Source organism: Falco rusticolus, chromosome 5 (assembly GCF_015220075.1).
Source record: "Falco rusticolus isolate bFalRus1 chromosome 5, bFalRus1.pri, whole genome shotgun sequence".
NCBI lineage: Eukaryota > Metazoa > Chordata > Aves > Falconiformes > Falconidae > Falco > Falco rusticolus.
In genome coordinates this window covers 44,848,410-44,867,407 of record NC_051191.1, presented here as the reverse complement: position 1 = coordinate 44,867,407, position 18,998 = coordinate 44,848,410, and the positions used below count along the sequence as shown (strand labels likewise).

Below are 18,998 nucleotides of genomic sequence, written 5' to 3'. Positions count from 1 at the left end.
AGTCTATGGATGGGTCTGTGCTAATGTTTTAGTTCAGATCAGGAATATACATTTCAAGTGAATCTCTTGATTGCCCCTACGCATGCTTTGTTTGCATTCCAGAGTAGTGTTGGGTTTTAAATGTGGATTCCTTCATAAATAAATCATGAGATGTACTCCAATGAGTCTCCTGGACCAGGTTAGAGTAGGCCCAAAGTAAGCCCTCAAGCCTACATAGTGTGGACAGCAGATGCCCAGCACAAATTGTTTTGATCTACAAATCCTTTCCTATTACAGCACTTTTCTTGCTAAAATACATGTAGAGACTCTGGGACCTACAGAACAGGAAGGATGGCTCGCCAGGAGGCTTAGAAATCAGAACTGGACGACCAACCTGGCCCACTGTCTCTAAATATTCTATTGCACCCTTCCTTTATTTAAATAACCTTAAATACCCTTTTGGGTTTTCTTTACATCTTCTCAATGTAGATTTTTTTATGGGGAAAAAACCTTCTTGTGCTTCTTGAGCTGTCTTCATATTTAATATTCTGATATCTTGGTAATATCATTTGTCAGAATGATATGCAGTATAGATATAAATGGTTTGTTACTCTTATTTCCTTAGGGCTTAAATCTTCTTGCCTTCTTGTTCAGTTCAAAGAATAGTTCCGTTATATCAAGTCTGCATTAGGCTGTGTCAGGAGTCAGGAACTGGAATAAAAGAATCTTAGAAAATTTTCCCTTTCTGCGTTCAGTAAACTGGATGTACCAAGGAGATGGAACGTTTATGATCCTTTCATTGGTTTTTCCATTGAATCAAAATGCCTGCTGAGAATCAGGAAGATAGCTTACGCTAAAATCTTTGAATGGGAATATTGGTTAGGGTTTTTTTCTGTAAGAGTCATTTTTTCCTATTACTACATTCATTTTTTGCAATTTAAATTCAGAAGCAGTTCTCCTATGGAGAAAGTATTTTGAAAATTCCCTACTTTTGCCAGATGTGAAAGGCAAAATACTATTTTTTTTCAGAGATTTGATCATGTGTTACAGGGCATGGTTATTTCTGGCAGGAATGCGTGAGCAAATTCTGGAAAAACACAGAGAAATTAGCCTAACCCTTGCTGTAGCTTGGAGCTGGACTGATCTTGAGGTCCCTGAAGGTCTCTGTCCATTATACTGCTATGAGTGAGTGCTGTTTGTTCCCATACATCATTCACAGTGTACATTTTTTTGTATGAAACAGTCCAACCTGCAAACTGCCACACAATTTCAACATCTCTGAAAGTGAAAGCTTAACGCCTGGACAGACCTGGATTATGTGGAAGTAGTGCTAAATTGTGAGGCAGATCTGTAGAGGGTTTCATCTCCTGAATTTCTGGAAAAAGGCCAGCAGTTTGGTATTTACATTTCAGGAGAGGGACCTGCCTGACCTTTTATTAACAGTGAAATCAAGTTGTTTCTTTCTGTCAGAGCAAATGTTTGAACACACACATTCTTTGCAGGAAATATCCAAGAAACAGTATTTATTGCATTTATGTACTGCTAGATGAAACACCAGGAATTATTTTCTAATAAATCCAGTGGGTTTCTTCAGCTATTCCTTAATCAAAAAATATTCTGTAGTTAATCTGATGAGGTGTAGTGTGGTAGGTACAGGACCTTCGTATTGTTGTCTCTGTCCTATGAGGTAGAGGTACTAGAGCCATCACAAAGCAATGAGCACGATGTTTTAGTGTTTCTCACTGCAGTAAATGCTTACTTCCTTGTTTATTCTTTTCACATGCACAAAGACATTCTACCATACTAAGTTCTTAATTTTAAATTTATGCTTCATTAATACTATTCTCTGCTTTGTTTTATATGTAAGAAGGTATTCCTAATTTTAGGGAGGGCAACGGGGGAGGAAGGTTGGCTTGTGTTCTCTATTCTCTCCTATCCCATGGCTATATGACCATCTGTCTAAGGAGACCTCCTGGTTTTGAGGTGGGGAAGTCTGTACTGCTTTCAGATGACCTCAGAGGCACTGTATGTAAAGCACCTAAAAACTTGAACAGCTTGTTCCAATTCCTTATCTTTCCTGTTGGGTATTACTGAAAACTGATGATGCCAACAGCAACGAAACGTTTATCAAGGCAAACTATCGTTACTGAAATGTTGATTTTCTCTTTACAGGAAGTACCTGATAAGAACAAAACCAATGGACTATATTTTAGAGATGGAAAATGTCGGATTGACTACATTCTGGTGTATAGAAAATCCAATCCACAGACAGAAAAAAGGGAAGTATTTGAGAGAAATATCAGAGCCGAAGGACTTCAAATGGAAAAAGAGGTAAGAGACCTTCCTTGAAAAAAAATTACAACATTTAAAGCTGTGTAGAGCCTGAGGGTATGAGATTTGTTTACTCTTGAAATCCCCTTACTCTGTTGTAGCAGTGGGAAAATGCTTTTAAGCATTCCTAAATATAGGCTATTTATTGCCAGAGCAGGGGGAAAGTGTAGCCTAAAGGAAAATCAGACACATGAACTGAAGACCAAAACAAGCTATTAAAGTCATCCTTTTCAACCTTTTGCACAAGTAGGCCACAGAATTTCATCCACTGTGCTGTGCAATAGAGAAAAAAAGTGCTGGGTTTAGATGGCCTAAATTCTACTGAGTGAAATCCACCTTTCTGCACCTATGTTTCCTTTTAGCTACCTGCTCCACTCTGCTGAGGCTCTTGGTGCTCTTTCCAGAGACCTAACTAGGTACCTGCCTTCCTTTTCCTGTAAGCTTAGGCATAGAGACTTGAGCGGTTTTTTGGTATTTTGAAAACAGCTTAAAGTCTCTCCTTCTGTCTTAATCCTGAACATTGAAATAATTGGGCAGTACACGTGAATTGTTTATATCAATGTTATTTCCAACACAATGTGCTCTAACCAGTAAATCTTTTCTGAGAAAAAGTGTAAAACGGAATGTAAAGAGTCTAAAAATGCATTGGTGTGATAGGTAGTAGGAAAAAGGCTTACAGAGACTATCTTTCTTTTGCCTAGACCATGTTTTTTCTTAAACCTTCCTAAGTGTGCTTAAATAGGGCTTAATTCTCACTTCTGTACAGAATAGGTATTGATGATTATTTAGCTTTACTTGTGCTTGATCATCTCATGCTAACATGCATTGTCATGCTGCCACTGATGGAAACAGTAGAGGAATTTTCAGGTTATAGGCTTTGGTCAATTATGTAGGTGCTGTACATTATCTCCTTTTCTTTCACTGAATTCCTGGTACATGTGTAGATATTCTGCCATGTACTTGAAAGGCACGCTTTGGAGAACTCTGGGGAGGAAAAAATGGAAGCTGTTTCTCTCCAGAATAATGAAAATGTTTCCTCTCTTTAAACGGTTTTGAAAGAACATGGGTACTGGTGGATGTAAGTTTGTAAAAGCACATCACTGGTGACATTAACCCCTTACCATAAACTGTTCCTTCACATAACCTGGAAGTCAGCGTCTTTAGTGCTGCTGTAGTTGAAACATGTTTTCAATGGCAGCCGTTGTTCATTACATGTCTCCCATAAATGTACCACTGTCTGAAGGAGTTGTAACCAAACATCCAAGAATACAAGATTGTTGCTGCATCTGTTCAACTTCACTTCCTAGAATTCTGCCCTGCTATCTGCCAGGAGAGAGGCTGAAGAAGTCTCTGAAATTTGGGCAGTGTAGAAAATGAATGTGGAATGAATCCTCCCTATTGATACACCTGCCCAATGGTTTCAAACCAATCTTTTCCTACTTTGTGATTTTTACAGATTTTTTTTGCTGTGCTAAGGTCAGCAGTGAAAGCTATGAAGTTACTTTATATTTTAAGTATTATGAAACTTATTGCGACATTCTGCACATAAAACTTCTTCAAATTGATGATTTAACTGCTTTCTGTAAAGCTTTCTTGTGGTTTTCAAGCCCATTTATTTGTACTTTGCTGCCAAGGCTGCGAGATTGTTCTGTCCACTTGATTATTCATTTAAGTTTCTATTATGCTACTGACATGAAGTTTTATTCCTTATTAATCTCATTTGGCCTTGGTGTGACTTCTTGTCAGCATCAGTAATTGTACATTTTCTAAACTCAGAATGATCAAAATGAGGTTATGTTACATGACTCAGGCTAATGTTTTCAAAATCTAGGGTAGTAATATTTTTTAACATATGACTCTGACCTAAAATTAAACCCTAGCATGTATATTTTATGATCATGTTAGTTTCCAAATTGAATCATAATCCTGAAAGAAATAAGAATATTCTTGGTACACTTCCCTCCCCATCCCCACAGAGTAACAACTGTGCTGCTTAACACTTAGGTTTAAACTAAATGGTGTAATCAGTTAATGCCTAGATGATTTCTCAGTATTTTTACTTCTTTTTTTGGTAAGACTATGCATCTTTCTAAGTTTCAGTTCTGGAAGATTTCAACAGCAGGTCTGTTTTCTAGTTGTTCATATATAATATATTGCTTCCACTGGAAAAAGTTTCTCCCAGATAAAATGAGAGAATTATCTGTGGCTTTGGCCACAAAACTTATACAGAGGCAACAGGCTGTAACTGCTGGTCTGAAAGAAAATTTTTGCCTCTGTGAATTTGTGTGGTTGTTGGTTTATTCTCCTTTGACTTCTGGCTGTTCATATATTGACATTTGATTGTGTTAGTCCTGCCTTTTTAATTGAAATCAGTAACAGAGAGGAAAACTTTCAGAGCTGTTCACACCGCAATTTCAAAAACATATTCCTCAGTAACACTTCAGAGCAAAAAATGAATTGCAGTGGCTTGCTGACAAGTGTTGCACAGCAAAATACCTAGGAATTGATGAGTGCAGGAAGCGAAGTGTTCACTTAACAGCATGAGATGAGAAACTGAATCTGAAATGAATCTGAAAATGTTGAGATAACTTCAGGCACAATGTAAAGAACATGTAGCTGAGAAAGGTCTGAGCAGGTATATGTTTCTGACTCTACAAAAAGGTGATAACATTTTGCAGATATTCCCCAATGAATTTACACTCACATTCTTCAGCTATACCGTACCACTCTCCCATGGAAGTTTTGCCTGATTTGATGCTCTGTATATCCAGTAGTAAACGACAAGGGGATCCCAGACCAAGAAACAGATTATTGACTTAGTGAAGGTATGGAAAACAGAGCTCTAAGAATGAATGATAATTGAGTGGAACAGCATAAACAATTTTCTAACCTTTCTCCCTGCTTTTCAGTGGATATTGGGTCTAGATAGGATGACTGTGTTGTCCCAGTCCAACATGGATCACGTCCAAGACATGATCATATGCATAGAACCTCTAGGTGAGTTAATTGGAAATATAGGTCATTCCAGGAAAGGAGACTTTATTTTCTTTTCATCCAGATATAAAATTTCCAATATTGATTTATCCTTTTTTTACAATGTCTCACAAGTGAGAGAACTATGATTATCTGGCTCTGAGATTATTGATGATCCTACTGTTTTCATTTTTTAATATTCTTTGAAACAGACTTACGTATTGGGTAAAATGGAGAGGGCAGTCTTAAATGGAGCAAGTTCTTATCAGAGATGAGGTACTACGAGCATTGCCAGTTTGTAGGCACTCATACCTTCTGTAAATGTTACATTATACCTTCCAAAGTTGACTGGCAAATGGTTAACAGGAGGCAGGATATTACTGTCCACATTCTGAGGGTACGTTGCGTATTTATCCAAATACAAGGCAAACCTGAGACTAAGATCAGCCCACTGACACTCATAAAAAAATAACTTATGATCACTTTTATGTAAAGGGAAAATGCTGATAATGTCTGTCATTCAAAATATAGTTCATCCCTCTGGGACAGTAAAAAACCAGCATTTTTCTGGAAAACCTATCTTTTCAAGAAAGAATGAAGTCAGCATTGCATTGGGCCTATGTTTTTTTCACAAGAATAAAGATTTATAAATTTAACCTCTTGGCCAAAATCCAGCTAAATTCCCTTATCCCAAATTATGCCTGCAGCTTCAATTAATGTACTTTAATCCCTGTCCTAGATGATCAAGTAGACCTAAGCTGCTGTACTGTACAGAACAGTAACTGCACTATACTGGTACATGGATACAGTATTACAGACATCTTTCAGTAAAGTACTTTAAATTATACTACCCAATAAACATGCACAGAGGTAGCTAGCGTGGAGCAGCTACCTTGTTGATTTGCAACCTATTTAAGATGGACTATAATGAAAGGCAAATGTAGGATACAGGCAAGGTAGTTCAAAGATATCTATTTCAGATTAACATAGACCACCCTTGGATTTGTAATTTGTAAAAAAGAAAGATGTTATCTTAGATTTAAGAAAATACTGTGTATCCAGAATGAATGTGATGTTGGGTAGGATCTGGTCATGTAGCCCTAGGAAAAGACTAAATTTAGTCTGAACTTTGCGTGTTTGGGGGAGTTTTTTTGCTTCTTATGACTGCACTAAAGTAATTCATACAGAATAGCTCTGCTACTAAATGTACTTGATGTATTTTGTGTCCAAAGTTTATAATTTGTAAGTTGATTAGATACAGTTTATTTGAAAAGACAATTGACGTGCCAGTAGTAATTGATAGATAGATGTAGTAAAGGGCAACTAATCACATAAGTAGTGAAAGTAGTCTTCAGGTCCTTTATTTTATATATTTTGCATATTTATGTATAGTAATGTTTCAGTATAAAAGCAATGAACTGCTTTAAAGCAAAAGCATTCCTTACTGCCTTAAAAAGGAAGTCTCCTCACAGCTACTGGATGTGGAATGTGTTTCAAGAACTAGTTTCAGATATTTTAGAAAAAGCTATCAATCCATTTGGCATCTGCCCACATATTGATCTTTGCATCTCCCAGATAAAAGATGTTACTATGGTGTAACGGTCCGGTTTTCAGGAACAATCCAAATTGTGTGCTGCCCAATTAAAACTTTAAACATTGCCACCATAAGTGTCAAGCTGTCACCAGGGCATCTCTAACTGCATTTACTCCCTGCTCAAGCAGCAGCTGACATTTCTGGGACATCTGGCAGCCAATATGCAGCTGGTGTATACAATAGGCAGTAGAAATATATAATATGTGTTCTCTGGAGAAAACCAAAAAGACAGGGAAGAAAAGCACAGTACAAGCTTCACTTTTGTTCTGTGAACAAGTATCTACTAGCAGGTATAATCTGAATCTGAAAGTTATGTTAATCTGAGACTAAAAGTTATGTTTAGAGATCTTTTTCAGTAGTTGGTGCAATATAATTACAGGATACTACTATTTCATGACTTTTCAAGTTTGCAAACAGATGTAGATAGGTTCATGGCGAGGTAGCAGGAGTTATATGAAGCAGTTTCTCTTAATGTGGCTTTATCTTTGCACTTAGGGGACAGGAGTTCAGAGGCTAGAAACATGTATTCAGTAAGAGACTTATATTTAGCAGCAACTTGGAGCCTGGTTTAAAATGATGAATGCTGAGAGAAATTACAGATGACAGAAAAAGCACACAATATAGTATCTCTGTGACTCTTGACTCATCCCTGAGCGTAAAACCAAAATAGACTTATGACCATGTTAAAGTAAGGTAAAAGAAATAAAGAAAGAATATGAAAAAACCCAGCTTCAAAGACTGAAATTTTAAATACATTTGTGCTCAGAAAGTGATGTTGTGGAAGAGATGTTATAATCTACAGCTATTGCTCCTGAGCATAGTCAAATATTATCATCTTTCTTTCTGGCAAAAATGACATCTACTTGTTAGTGCTGCAAAGCCAAAACAGTTATGTAAGACTGATCTGCTTTTTTCTAGTTTGTGCATCATCACTGCAATTGTTCATGAGACTCCCGTTACATAAACTTTATTGCTGATTGTGATTCATAGGCAGAAAAGAATTAAGCTGACTTCCAGACCCCAAGTGATGTTTGCAGATCTGAGTGAGGAAAGGTGTTTTATAAACTTAACTTATGTAATTTGGTTCTCTGAGAAGCAGTGCACATAAAAATCTCAGTGCCTTTGGAGTTGACTCTGAAGTTTCTTTTTCAGTTATGACTTCAGTTTATTCAATTATTGAAAGAAAAATAAGTTGTTTGTAATTTGTTGCTGATATCAATATTAATTTAACCAACCAGGTATACAGTTTATAACAGAACACTCAGCCTATGGCCAGCTAACTATTTGCAGCTTGCCAGGAGAATTTGTGGGGTGGCCAGAAGCAAGCTCCAGGTCAGCTGGGGAATCTTCTCCTGGCTGCTAGTTTCCCTTTGGTGCTCATATCCTTTCCCTGTCAAGTTAAGCTTACTCTGCACATACCAAAAAACGTTACTTGCTAGAGAAAGGGTGGCTAGGGAAAGCTTCCACCATGAAAATTGCATCTGCTGCCCTCTGAGCTTTTTTTACAGAGACAAAGATATCTGTGAGCATGCACTATGTGAGATATGTGCTAGGAAGCTCCAGGACAGCTCTGTGTGTGATGATCATCCATACTGTGCAGGTATAGTAGGCCAGGCCACAAGGAGGATGCTGTCTATGGCTAACAGACTTCTCTTTAGGACGAACCAGCATTTGCACAAAACTAGGCCCTCTTGGTCTGTGGAGAAGATCAGACATTGCATTGGGTTTGCATGGTAAGATTTTGGTAGCAGGGAGGCTACAGGACTCGCTTCTGTCAGAAGCTGCTAGAAGCTTCCCCTGTGTCTGAGAGAGCCAATGCCAGATGGCTCTAAGATGAACCCACTGCTGGCCAAGGACAAGCCTATAAGCAATGGTGGTAGCATTTCTGTGATAATATATTTAAGAAGGGCAAAAACACTTCTGTGGAATGGCAACCAGAAGAGAGGTCTGAGAGCATGTAAGAGAAAGAACTTAGCAGACACCAAGGTCAGTGAAGAAGGAGGCAAGGAGGAGGTGCTCCAGGTGCCCGAGCAGGGATTCCCTGCAGCCTGTCATGAAGACCATACTGAGGCAGGCTGTCCTACAACACATGGAGGTCTACAGTGGAGCAGATATCCACCTGCAGCCCATGGAGGACCCCATGCTGGAGCAGGTGAACATACACAAAGGAGGCTCCAATGCTGTGGAAAGCCTGCACTGGAGCAGGCTCCTGGCAGGACCTGTGGAGAGAGGAGCCCATGCTGGAGCAGGCAGGACTAGTGAACCAGTGGGGGTCCACACTGGAGCAGTCCGTTCCTGAAGGACTACACCCTGTGGAAGGGACCCCAACTGCAGCAGTTTGTCAAGAGGTGCAGCCTGTGGGAAGGACTCATGTTGAAGAAGTTCATGGAAGACTGTCTCCCATGGGAGGGACCCCATGCTGGAGCAGGGGAAGAGTGTGGGGAGGAAGGAGTGGCAAAGACATATGATGAAATGAACACAGCCCCCATTCCCCATCCCCCTGTGCAGCTTGGGAGGAGGAGGTAGAGAAAATCAGGAGTAAAGCTGAGCCCAGGAAGAAGGGAGGGATGGAGGGAAGGTCTTTTTAAGATTTGGTTTTATTTCTCATTACCCTACTCTGATTTCATTGATAAGAAATTAAATTAATTCCTCCAAGTTAAGTCTGTTTTGCCCATGACAGTAATTGGCGAGTGATTTATCCCTGTCCTCATCCTGACCCATGAGCCTTTCATTGTATTTTCTCTCCCCTGTCCAGCTGAGGAGGGGAGTGATAGAGCGGCTTTGGTGGACACCTGGCATCCAGCCAGGTTCAACCCACCACAGATGTAGCTCAGTGTTAATCTACTACTGTAGCTAATATCAAGCATTCAGTAGCTTTCATGCACTCTAGTAAGTTGTTTCAGTCTCTCACTTTTCTGATCCTATTATTCAATATGTAAATATCTACAGCTAATGAACTTACAGTACAAATTATGCAGCCTGAAGGAGCTGTGGTTTCACAAACAGCATAATATCCCATTATTAGCAGGTGCAGTTTGTTATTTAATGTTTAAGCACTGTGTCTGATTGCATCCACAAATCATGGATGGAGACATCAAAGTGACATAAACTATGCCTGCAGAAAGAGAACCAGACTGAAATGCAAGCCCACTGCATGCATTATAAGTGAAAGTGCTTCCAGCTATTTAATTTAAAACATTGGGCTGTTCATTTCATCCAAATTCAGTCAGAGCAAGTTAAAAACAGGCAGGTCTTCCAAAGATTTGTTGTTAGTTCTTTAATGCACCTTGCACGTAGAGTCTTTTCAGCAGGGTTTTACAGAATAGGTAAGAACAGAACAATGTCCTTTTCCAGAGCGCTCTGTACCAAAAAGCATTGTCACCAAACAGTGGAGGATTTTCCAGCTGTCTGCGCTTCTGAGGGAAAGTGTTTTACATTTTACATACTATGTTCACTGTACAGCACAGTGGCAATTTAGAAGAGAAATTTGAGGAGGTGCATGGAAGTCTGGATGGATAGAATCTGGACTCAAATTTCAGCGTGCAGATTGTAAAAGTAACGTTCTTGATTGTCTGAGGGAGCCTAGAAATGAATGTTTCTGAGTTGACAAGTCCCAGCCTTTAACAGAACTGTTGCTGAAAAATTGATCTACATTTGAAAAAAAGTATGGCTTTTTCATGGAGTGTGGAGGCAATACAGAAAAACTGTAGATAACTGAAAAACGACAAAAAGGCACTTGAGATACTTCTTTTCCTTCAAGAATATTGACAAGGACTTTTTTGTCAAAGAGTTTTCTGTCACCAGTCTTCATAATTCAGAATGTCAAAAACCTTTTGTAGGATACCAGCCTCACAGGAAAAAACAGGCAATAGATGAAAAAAAAAAAAAAAATGAAGGTTACATATGAGCTCTCCCCTATATGTCCAAAGTCACCTTTTCCTTTAAAATAATTAGTCTTAAACTGCAATTATTTTTGAAATGTTTGCCTTCAAGTGACATCAGGAATAAACATAATGCACAAGGCTACAATCACTTAATGCACAGTGAGAGTTTTCATTGCCCAAAGGTGACATGACCGGTTTGCTAAAACACTCCTTGATAGTACCGGCCTAATAAGGAGAAATATAGAGTTGTCTGTAGGGAAGAGAAAGACAGAGTATATAAGAACACCAGCAGTGTGTTTTATGTCTTCATTTCATGTTAATGATTTTGGTGTTGAACTTGTTTTGAAAAGATGGCATTGTATTTACAGCACTGTGCTTCTGAAACAAATAGTTACCGTTTGAAATGGCTGCAGTGCCTTCTTGGTCTAGGGGACATTTGCATCTTCCCTGCAGCATGAAGTGGGTAGTCCCAGGAGGGAAGCATGAATCTGGAAAGGGCAATTCCCTTTCTTTACCCACTCTTGGCACAATGTCTCCAGGCCCTCTCATCGTATGATTACTTCCTGGAGCTAGTGGAGCATTGGCACTGTGTGCCTTGGATTAACTGTGTTTTAATTGTGGTAAGAGCCTCACAAATAGAGCTAGACAAATTACCTCAGTGCTCAGACTCTATTGGAAAAGACGTTTCAGTTTATGGCTCTCTGGGCTCAAATTAAATGGGCATTATCCACTGCATATTTACATATTTGTTTCTTGCTGTTTGAGTGGTAATGAAGTGATGTTGTAAATGAAATTTAATAAAGCTTGACCTGAGGGAAAAATGCTCCTGAGATAGCCACATTGACTGAAACCTCTGTCAGCCAGTTAGTCATGTCCCCCTGTTCAAAGTCTTATCTAGTTTACAAACTCTTCTGTGCACAAATATAATTTGTATTCTTATATGAAAGCTTTTAAACGAATCTCTAAAAGTGCCTTTTAGGCAAAACAGTGTAAAGGCCCTTTTCTTTCCTCTTGGAGGTCTTCATGGTACTGTACTTACTACTTAGATACAGGTTGTTGCTGTTTCTGTTAATAGACTCAAATAGATCTTTCCATTTATAACAAATAAGATTGATTCCCCTTTCTGAAGTCTTCACTGTCAAGCTCTAACATAAGAACTTTGTGCTTACTTTTTTTAACAACCATTTCTTATATCTTTTTTAAATTCAAAACTTTTAATAAAAAAAAGAAAACCTCCACAGCGAAAATGTAGTAGAAGAGCAAAATGGAGACATGTAAATCTAGAAACCATAAGTCTATACTTTCTCTTGCAATATGCAAAACTCATGTTGTTTTTCATGACTGGTAGATTTGAGACATTTCCTCTTAGTTTCTGATGTGTTTATTTGACCTTCTTTTAGGTTAGCTTATATATGTCATGTTTTGAAAAACTGCCATTGTAGGCTAGTAATAACAGTAGAATATTTGGGGATTTTCAGTCACATACTTCTATACATAAAGAGTAGAATTATCCATTTTTCCTATACCTTTTTGTGTCTGTAATAACATATCTAACATTGAGTTTGCACAATTTCTTCATGTAGAAATGTAAGGGTTTGTATTTAGTTATTAGATAGGTTTTTAAATTAAATTGGTTGGAAAATTATCTCTCATAATAAGCTGTTACAACCCATCCATCTAATTTTAGTGCATTCTTTACACATTTTTAGTTTAATTGGCTTAGTTTCAGAAGCAGAAATTTTTGAAAGAAGTGTATCAGCAAGTTTATTTGCTTAACTGGTACTTGCTAAATTCCAATGAATATATTTTTCTCCACTTTTAACATTCTCTTTTGTTTTTTTGTGTGCGTGAGGAAAATTGCATAAAGTCTTTTAATCAATCTACTAGAAACTCTTTTATTCAGGTCATTCCTTTTAAAATGGCTATTTAAATGAGACACAACATTCTCATGATTCCACTAATTATGCAAATCTGATTTATTAGCAAACATCAATAAAAATAAAGTTCTGTAATCTAATTTTTCATTTCTTTAAAATAGAAGCTATGAATAAGTTATCCATTTTTAGAAGAAAGCTATTCAGATATGTTTACAAGCATCACTTTTGCTGACTTGTTTGTAGCATAGGCATATAAGATAATTTTGGATATAGACCTCTATTTGATGGCTTGAAGAAGATTTAGCACCTCTGGAGTTACTCTTCTTGAGTGTACTGATTGATTAGATCTGAAAGCCCCTTCACCAAGTAACACCAAGCATGCTCCAGTTCAGGATCCTTTACGTTATTTTGACTAGAGTGAAAAGCAAGATTATTTTCTTGTTGTTGTTGCAATCGAGTTTGTTAAAAAGGAATTTGTAAAGTGGAGACAGGATGAATCACATGAAAGATACTTTATTTGCTTATAATACTGAGCACTTGTCAACCAACTCAAAACAAAAAGGGTGTCTCTATAAAGGTTTTTCTTAAGATCATTTTCTTCACCAGGTTAATTTTTTTAGGTTTTTTCTCCTTCCAGCGTATGCGTGTTGATTAGGTAGGTAGAGGTACTGAAATCACCATATCTAAGTTTTTTAGTAAATCAGAAAGTGCTTTTGGCTGCTCCAGAGGACTGGCTCTTTCCTTGCCCTTTTATAGAATCATAGGATAATTTGTGTTGGAAAAGACCTCAGGATGTTTGTATTCCTACCTCCTGCTCAAAACAGGGTCAGCTGTGAGATCAAGAGTATTGCTTACGACTTTCATGTGCCTTTTTCCAGGTCAATACATATATTCATTTTTTATGTTTGGGATTTTTTTTTAATCTTTCCAGTCCATAAAGGAGCCCAGCTGCTTTTTATATTTATCTTAAATGAAAGGCACATGTTATACTCAGTTTTCGTATGGGTTAGCCTAACCTCCACTAATTCCCGTAACTCAGAGTTTTACTGCACTGCTCTTTGTATGCTCTTCTCCACTCAGAATGTGTCTTTCCATACCTAGACTTCTGTGCCTTTCTGTGCCTTATAAATTAACAATCTGGCCTGCGACCTCATTTTCTGAGGAATCTGGAGAAGCTCAGGCTTCCTACCACCACAGAAGTGCTGGCGGCAAGGCACTTCTGAAAGTCATCTTCCTGAAGCAGAACTGTCACCAATGCCAGGTCAGGATGGCCATGGCGCTTTTTTTTTTTTTTTTTTTTATTTCTGTATCTGTTATTTCAGTGCAGATTACAGCCTGGTCCCTCATCTCCAGAGTTCTTGATTTTGTACTATGAGTGCTATTGTTATTGGAAACTGTGGTTTTCTGAGACAGGATTGGATTTAAACAAAAGTCCTGAAACAACACTTGAGTGGAAGGTGGGGTACATAGAACATCCCAGGTCAACAGTCTTGTGCAAATTTATGGATTTTATCATTAGCTTCAGAAGTTCACAGGAAAGAATTCAAGTAATGAAATAAAGAAAGTACTGCCCAAAATCAAAAGGCCTTTTAAAGTCCAGAGGACACTAGTGGGAGTCTTTGTTACTTACAGATCTGTATTTCCCTATGTGTTCTCTGGGGGTAGAATGAATAAGGTGGGATGGGGGGATGGGGGAAATTGGTGGCAGCCAAGACCTTGTAAAATGTTCTGAATCACTTACTGTCACTGTGATGTGTCCCAGACAGCTAAGCAGCGAACTAGAGATATCCATGAAGGTGCAGTTGTAGGAAGTAATGTGTCTACGCTACAGCAGAAGTTGGGGTGAGTCGTGAGGAAGGTGACAGGAGTCCAGGGAAAAGAGGCTGGCTGTGCTGCAGAGCTCCAAGAGGGAAAAGAACCATTTTATTGACTGTAGCTGTTTATAATATAGATATCTGGCTGGGGAGGAACAAGCGCTTCTGGGCAGTAATTCTTCTCAGCCTGAGGAAAATAGAACAAATTAATTGTACCCTGAAGGTGCCTGTTCCTCTCCACTTCAGACATCTAAACATAGTTGCCCTGAATCACACCTGTGATGTCTGCTCCTTGGGAATAAGCTTTCAGACAGCTTCTCAGGGTCAGTGGGCTCAGAGCCATGATAGTGCCAGTGTTTTCATACAAATATAGCAGTCTGTCAGTGTCCAGCAGGGGAAACTGGGTCAGATACATGGCACACACCACACCTATATACTACTGAAGACAAGCAGTTTTGTTTGTTCTATGCTCAAGTGACATCTATGGACTTACATGAGTAGATCTGTGGATTGCAGGATCAACCCTAATACTGAAGGAGTGTAAAGCAAACAACTAACAGAATTGTGTGAAAATTTTAAAGTTCAATTCTAAAACCCCCAAGCTATGGAATAGATTAATGCTTCTACAGATTTTCCATTACTTGACATCTTCTGTTCTTTGCTGTTTTGACTCTGATTTGATGAGTTCTTGCCATGACAAAATTTACATTTCCATCGTGGCCTGGTTTTTGTCTATGTTGTGAAAGGAAACAGAATTCATGTATCTTACTAATGCATTACAGCCAAAAGGCACAATCTAAAAATGATATGGGGAAGGTGAGCGCATTAGAGTTTGGGGAAAGAGAGGGAGAAGGATGATGGTCAGAAAGCACTGAGGAAGCTAGTATCAGGATGTGGAGACATATCCACATTAAATCACAGCAGATAAGATGCTTTCTCACTGTATAACTCTGTATAACTCCCCCTATAAAAATCCGAGTGTAACATCTCTTTAGAAATACAACAGAAGTCCTTAACATCTTGAAACAAATCTTTTGTATTTATGGAGTACGATTAACAGAAGGCAGGGAAGGAGAAAGACAAGGAATGAATAGTCATTTATATAGATTAGACTCAGGAAACTGTTTTAGCTGAGGAAAGAGGGAAACGTTTTTAAAATGTGAAGACATTTCATTTAAACAGATTAAAAATTAAATGCCTGGTATTAAAATGCCATACTAGTTGATAAGAAAGGCTTAGCTTTACAAAAGAGAAAACAAAAAGGAAGAGAAAATGTTTAGAAGTGATTATATAATCCAGTAATACACCAATGCGTGCTCTTTTGTATGGACAATATTTAAGCTTAAATCAAATAGAATTTTTTCATGTATTTACCTACAAATTTTTAGAAATCTTGTTCAATTTACTCCATTTTCATACAATTTATTCAGTTTGGTGTTGAAACAAAATGTGTTTCTGTCTTAAATGTCCTCACAGCTTATCACTGAAATGTTCATCTAGGACTGACTATGGCTAGCTAGCAAAGGGGTTTATTTCCTGATTCTGTTTTTAATTTATTTCATAGACTACATTTATTTCATAGTCAAGGATATTTTCTGCCAGATACTGTGTAACAAAAAATAAAACCTTATTTCCTAAACTCATTACTAGATTTCTGATGCAGAAATGAGCTGACAGCAGCCTTTGGAGTCAGATTCACCGGACAGGCATTTTACTTCCTGTGACTACAGGAAAGTAAAATTAGATCAGCAGCCTGGAACACATTGCCAGGCCCACAATTTGGTTCAGATCTCATCAGGGTATACATGGAAATGAGTGGATTACTTGCACTTACATTTCTTTTCCTGCATTCAGAGATTATCACAGTCATATCCTAAAGATCTGCAGCGGGAACATGAATGAATATGTTTCAGGTTTTCTTGAATACCTAGAATTTTTTGTTTTTTAAAAAGTGCATAATGCACCTCTCTAAATGCCTGACAGACATTCTCCCTAACTCTAACAGTAAAGCCCTGGAGCACTGTCATTACAATATGTGGGTATTATCAATATCCAAAAGGGTTGATCTGTTTCATTGTATTACTCTTGACTACCTGCTTCTTGTAAATTGAATTAAGTGTATGTCTTCAACAAAGGTAATACATGTTTCTAATGTCCTTAACTGCTTAATTTTGATCTTGAAGCCTATAGAACCTGAAGATCTCAGCAATTTATTTTAAGTGAAATAATAGTATATTCCAAAGTAAGTGCTGCATAGCAATACTGTTTAAAATAACCTAAAATTATCTGTGAAGGAAATTGGATGGGTTTGGAGAAACTTATACTTTAAGTACCATTTTTGCCTGATTCACCTTGAATTTTTATCCGATAGCTCTTTATTGATTGATTGATTTTAGCATTGTGAAAGCAAAATGAGGAGGGGCTGTGTGTGTGTGGATGATGGGTTTAGTTTTTCTAAAGGCAGGAACCTTCTCTTCATTGCTGCTTTCTTGCCAGAGATTATTACAGTAACGTCCACATGGGAGCATGATATAGGGCTTCTCCTTTTATCCCAGACTAGACACTGTCAGCCCCCATATGATCCTTACCAGCCCCACATCCTAATTCCTGGGAAATCCTAGGCTGGTGTTAGTTGGGATCTGTAGACCCACATTAGTTATATCTGTTGCCTTTGGGATGGTGCTATGCCTTGGTCTTTTCTTACTCACCTGAGGTTAGTATAAACACCAAAAAAGTTTAATGTGCAAACAAATCTTATTTTAGCAAAAGGTTAGGTACCAGAACTAAAGAATAAAATACAGCAAACACCACTTTGAGCTCATACTTAAAACTTAAAGCTCTCCTTGCTTGAGCCACTGTCTCAGCCATGCTGGGGGAACTAAGGAGGTCTTGTCTGTCTTGCTTCTCCTGCTCCAGGTCTCCCAGGACTGACTTGATCTGTGGAGCATTTTGAGATTGCTTCTTAACCCTGCCTTTTTGGCAAGGTTGAAGCTCCCATCCTTTTTCAGAAGCCTCTGTGTCTCTCTTCTAGATCTTCTGCCCTAGTAGGAATGCCAGGGATTTATGCAAAATATGCCAATAAGGTCTCAGTCCCCAGCCCTGCTCTTCATTGTTCTAATCCCTCTTTGGAAGTTTCTTTGAGTTTCCATTGCCAATGTAATCCCTAGTTATTAATTCAGTCCTAAGAACACTGTTGGACTTTATGGCTTCTTGTAGCAGCCAGATGCAATGTGTACTTGCACTGAGCATAGAACCACTCTTCCAGATTTCTGGCTTTTAAAAGGAAGTTACTCCAGTATTTGGTCTCTGAATTGCCCTGTTTTCTTTTTCTGGTACTTGGTTCATTCTACACTTATTTTTCTTATAGTACTGTCTCTCAGGATGAAATACTCTTTTTTTTCCTGGATCTTGTATTATCACATCTTCTAGGGCAGAGTGAAGGTGAGCTGTGCTAAATAAGGGACATTTGATTGCATAATGCTTTACAACTGCTTGATTGTCTTGCAAATCATAATAGAGGAGACTGGGGGTGGGGGATCCGTCTCAAGAGGCTTGGAGTCCCCTCCATAGCTCCAAGGGCCTTGAGAACTGCCAATTGGCCAACTTTTTCCTAAATGCCAGGAGCCTTTCTTGCCAACAGACTCTAATGTTTCAATATTGTTCAGCTTATTTTTTTTTTTAAGGTAGCTGATCTAAATTTCTTTTGCTACAATTTAATCCTGTTATTTCTTGCCAGATCCAGAAGTAACATGGAGAGCAGTTCATTTTCTTCCTATTCATAACAATTGTTACTTATTTTTAAAGTATTACTGTGTTATCTGCTTAGCATTTTCTTCTGTATTTTGAATCACCCCAGCTCTTTCAATTTTTCACTCCAGGTCATTTCCCCAAACTCTTGATTATTCTTATTGTCCTGTTCTGATCTTTCTTTCCATAGATGGATCCAAATCGATCCATATATTTCTTACTCAGGCTGGACTTTATCCCCTGCTGAATAGCTATAAAAAATAAAGGACAAGGGAATTTAAGCCCTATACGCTCTTAATTCGATATTATTTTTCCTCTTCATGCACCTTATCCTACTCTGGCTTCTGTTGCTAACTTCTCTTCTTGATCCTAACAGTGACATTTTGTGTGTTCACCTTTTCTGCATTTTTTTACCTTTCTATCTCTTCATTATCTCTGCTTTCTGTGCCACCATGGTGTGTTTGTCAGACCTAGAGCGTCATATGAGAGAAGCCATTTTCCTAAACACAGAGAATTATTTTCTTTCCTTTTTCTTTGCTCTTCGTTATACATTAAAAAATTTCATATGCTGAGATAAGTTCATCACTTTAGGCACTTGGTGACATTTCCAACATTAGACTTCTATTTTCTTATCAGTGTTGCTGTCACTGCACTTTCCACCAGCCATGTACAGTAGTGGTGATTGCTCAGTTGTTATTCAGAGCTCTCTCCTTGTTGGTATTTTGATATTTTCCTGTTAACCTTTCATGTTTTAAAGGGGAGATGGCATCAGTGTTAGATGGGCCCTTCACTTAAATGC

At 38.2% G+C, this 18,998-nt stretch overlaps 1 protein-coding gene across 6 annotated transcripts in view; it reads left to right on the top strand.

Moving 5' to 3' along the window:
• Positions 1-18,998, top strand: part of ANO4 (anoctamin 4) — a 204,656-nt gene that overhangs the window by 98,401 nt on the left and 87,257 nt on the right. For all 6 annotated transcript variants that reach the window (XM_037390179.1, XM_037390178.1, XM_037390177.1 and 3 more), the window contains exon 4: positions 2,152-2,310. In XM_037390179.1, coding sequence (XP_037246076.1) covers positions 2,152-2,310 — 159 coding nt within the window. The remainder of the gene's footprint in view (positions 1-2,151; positions 2,311-18,998) is intronic.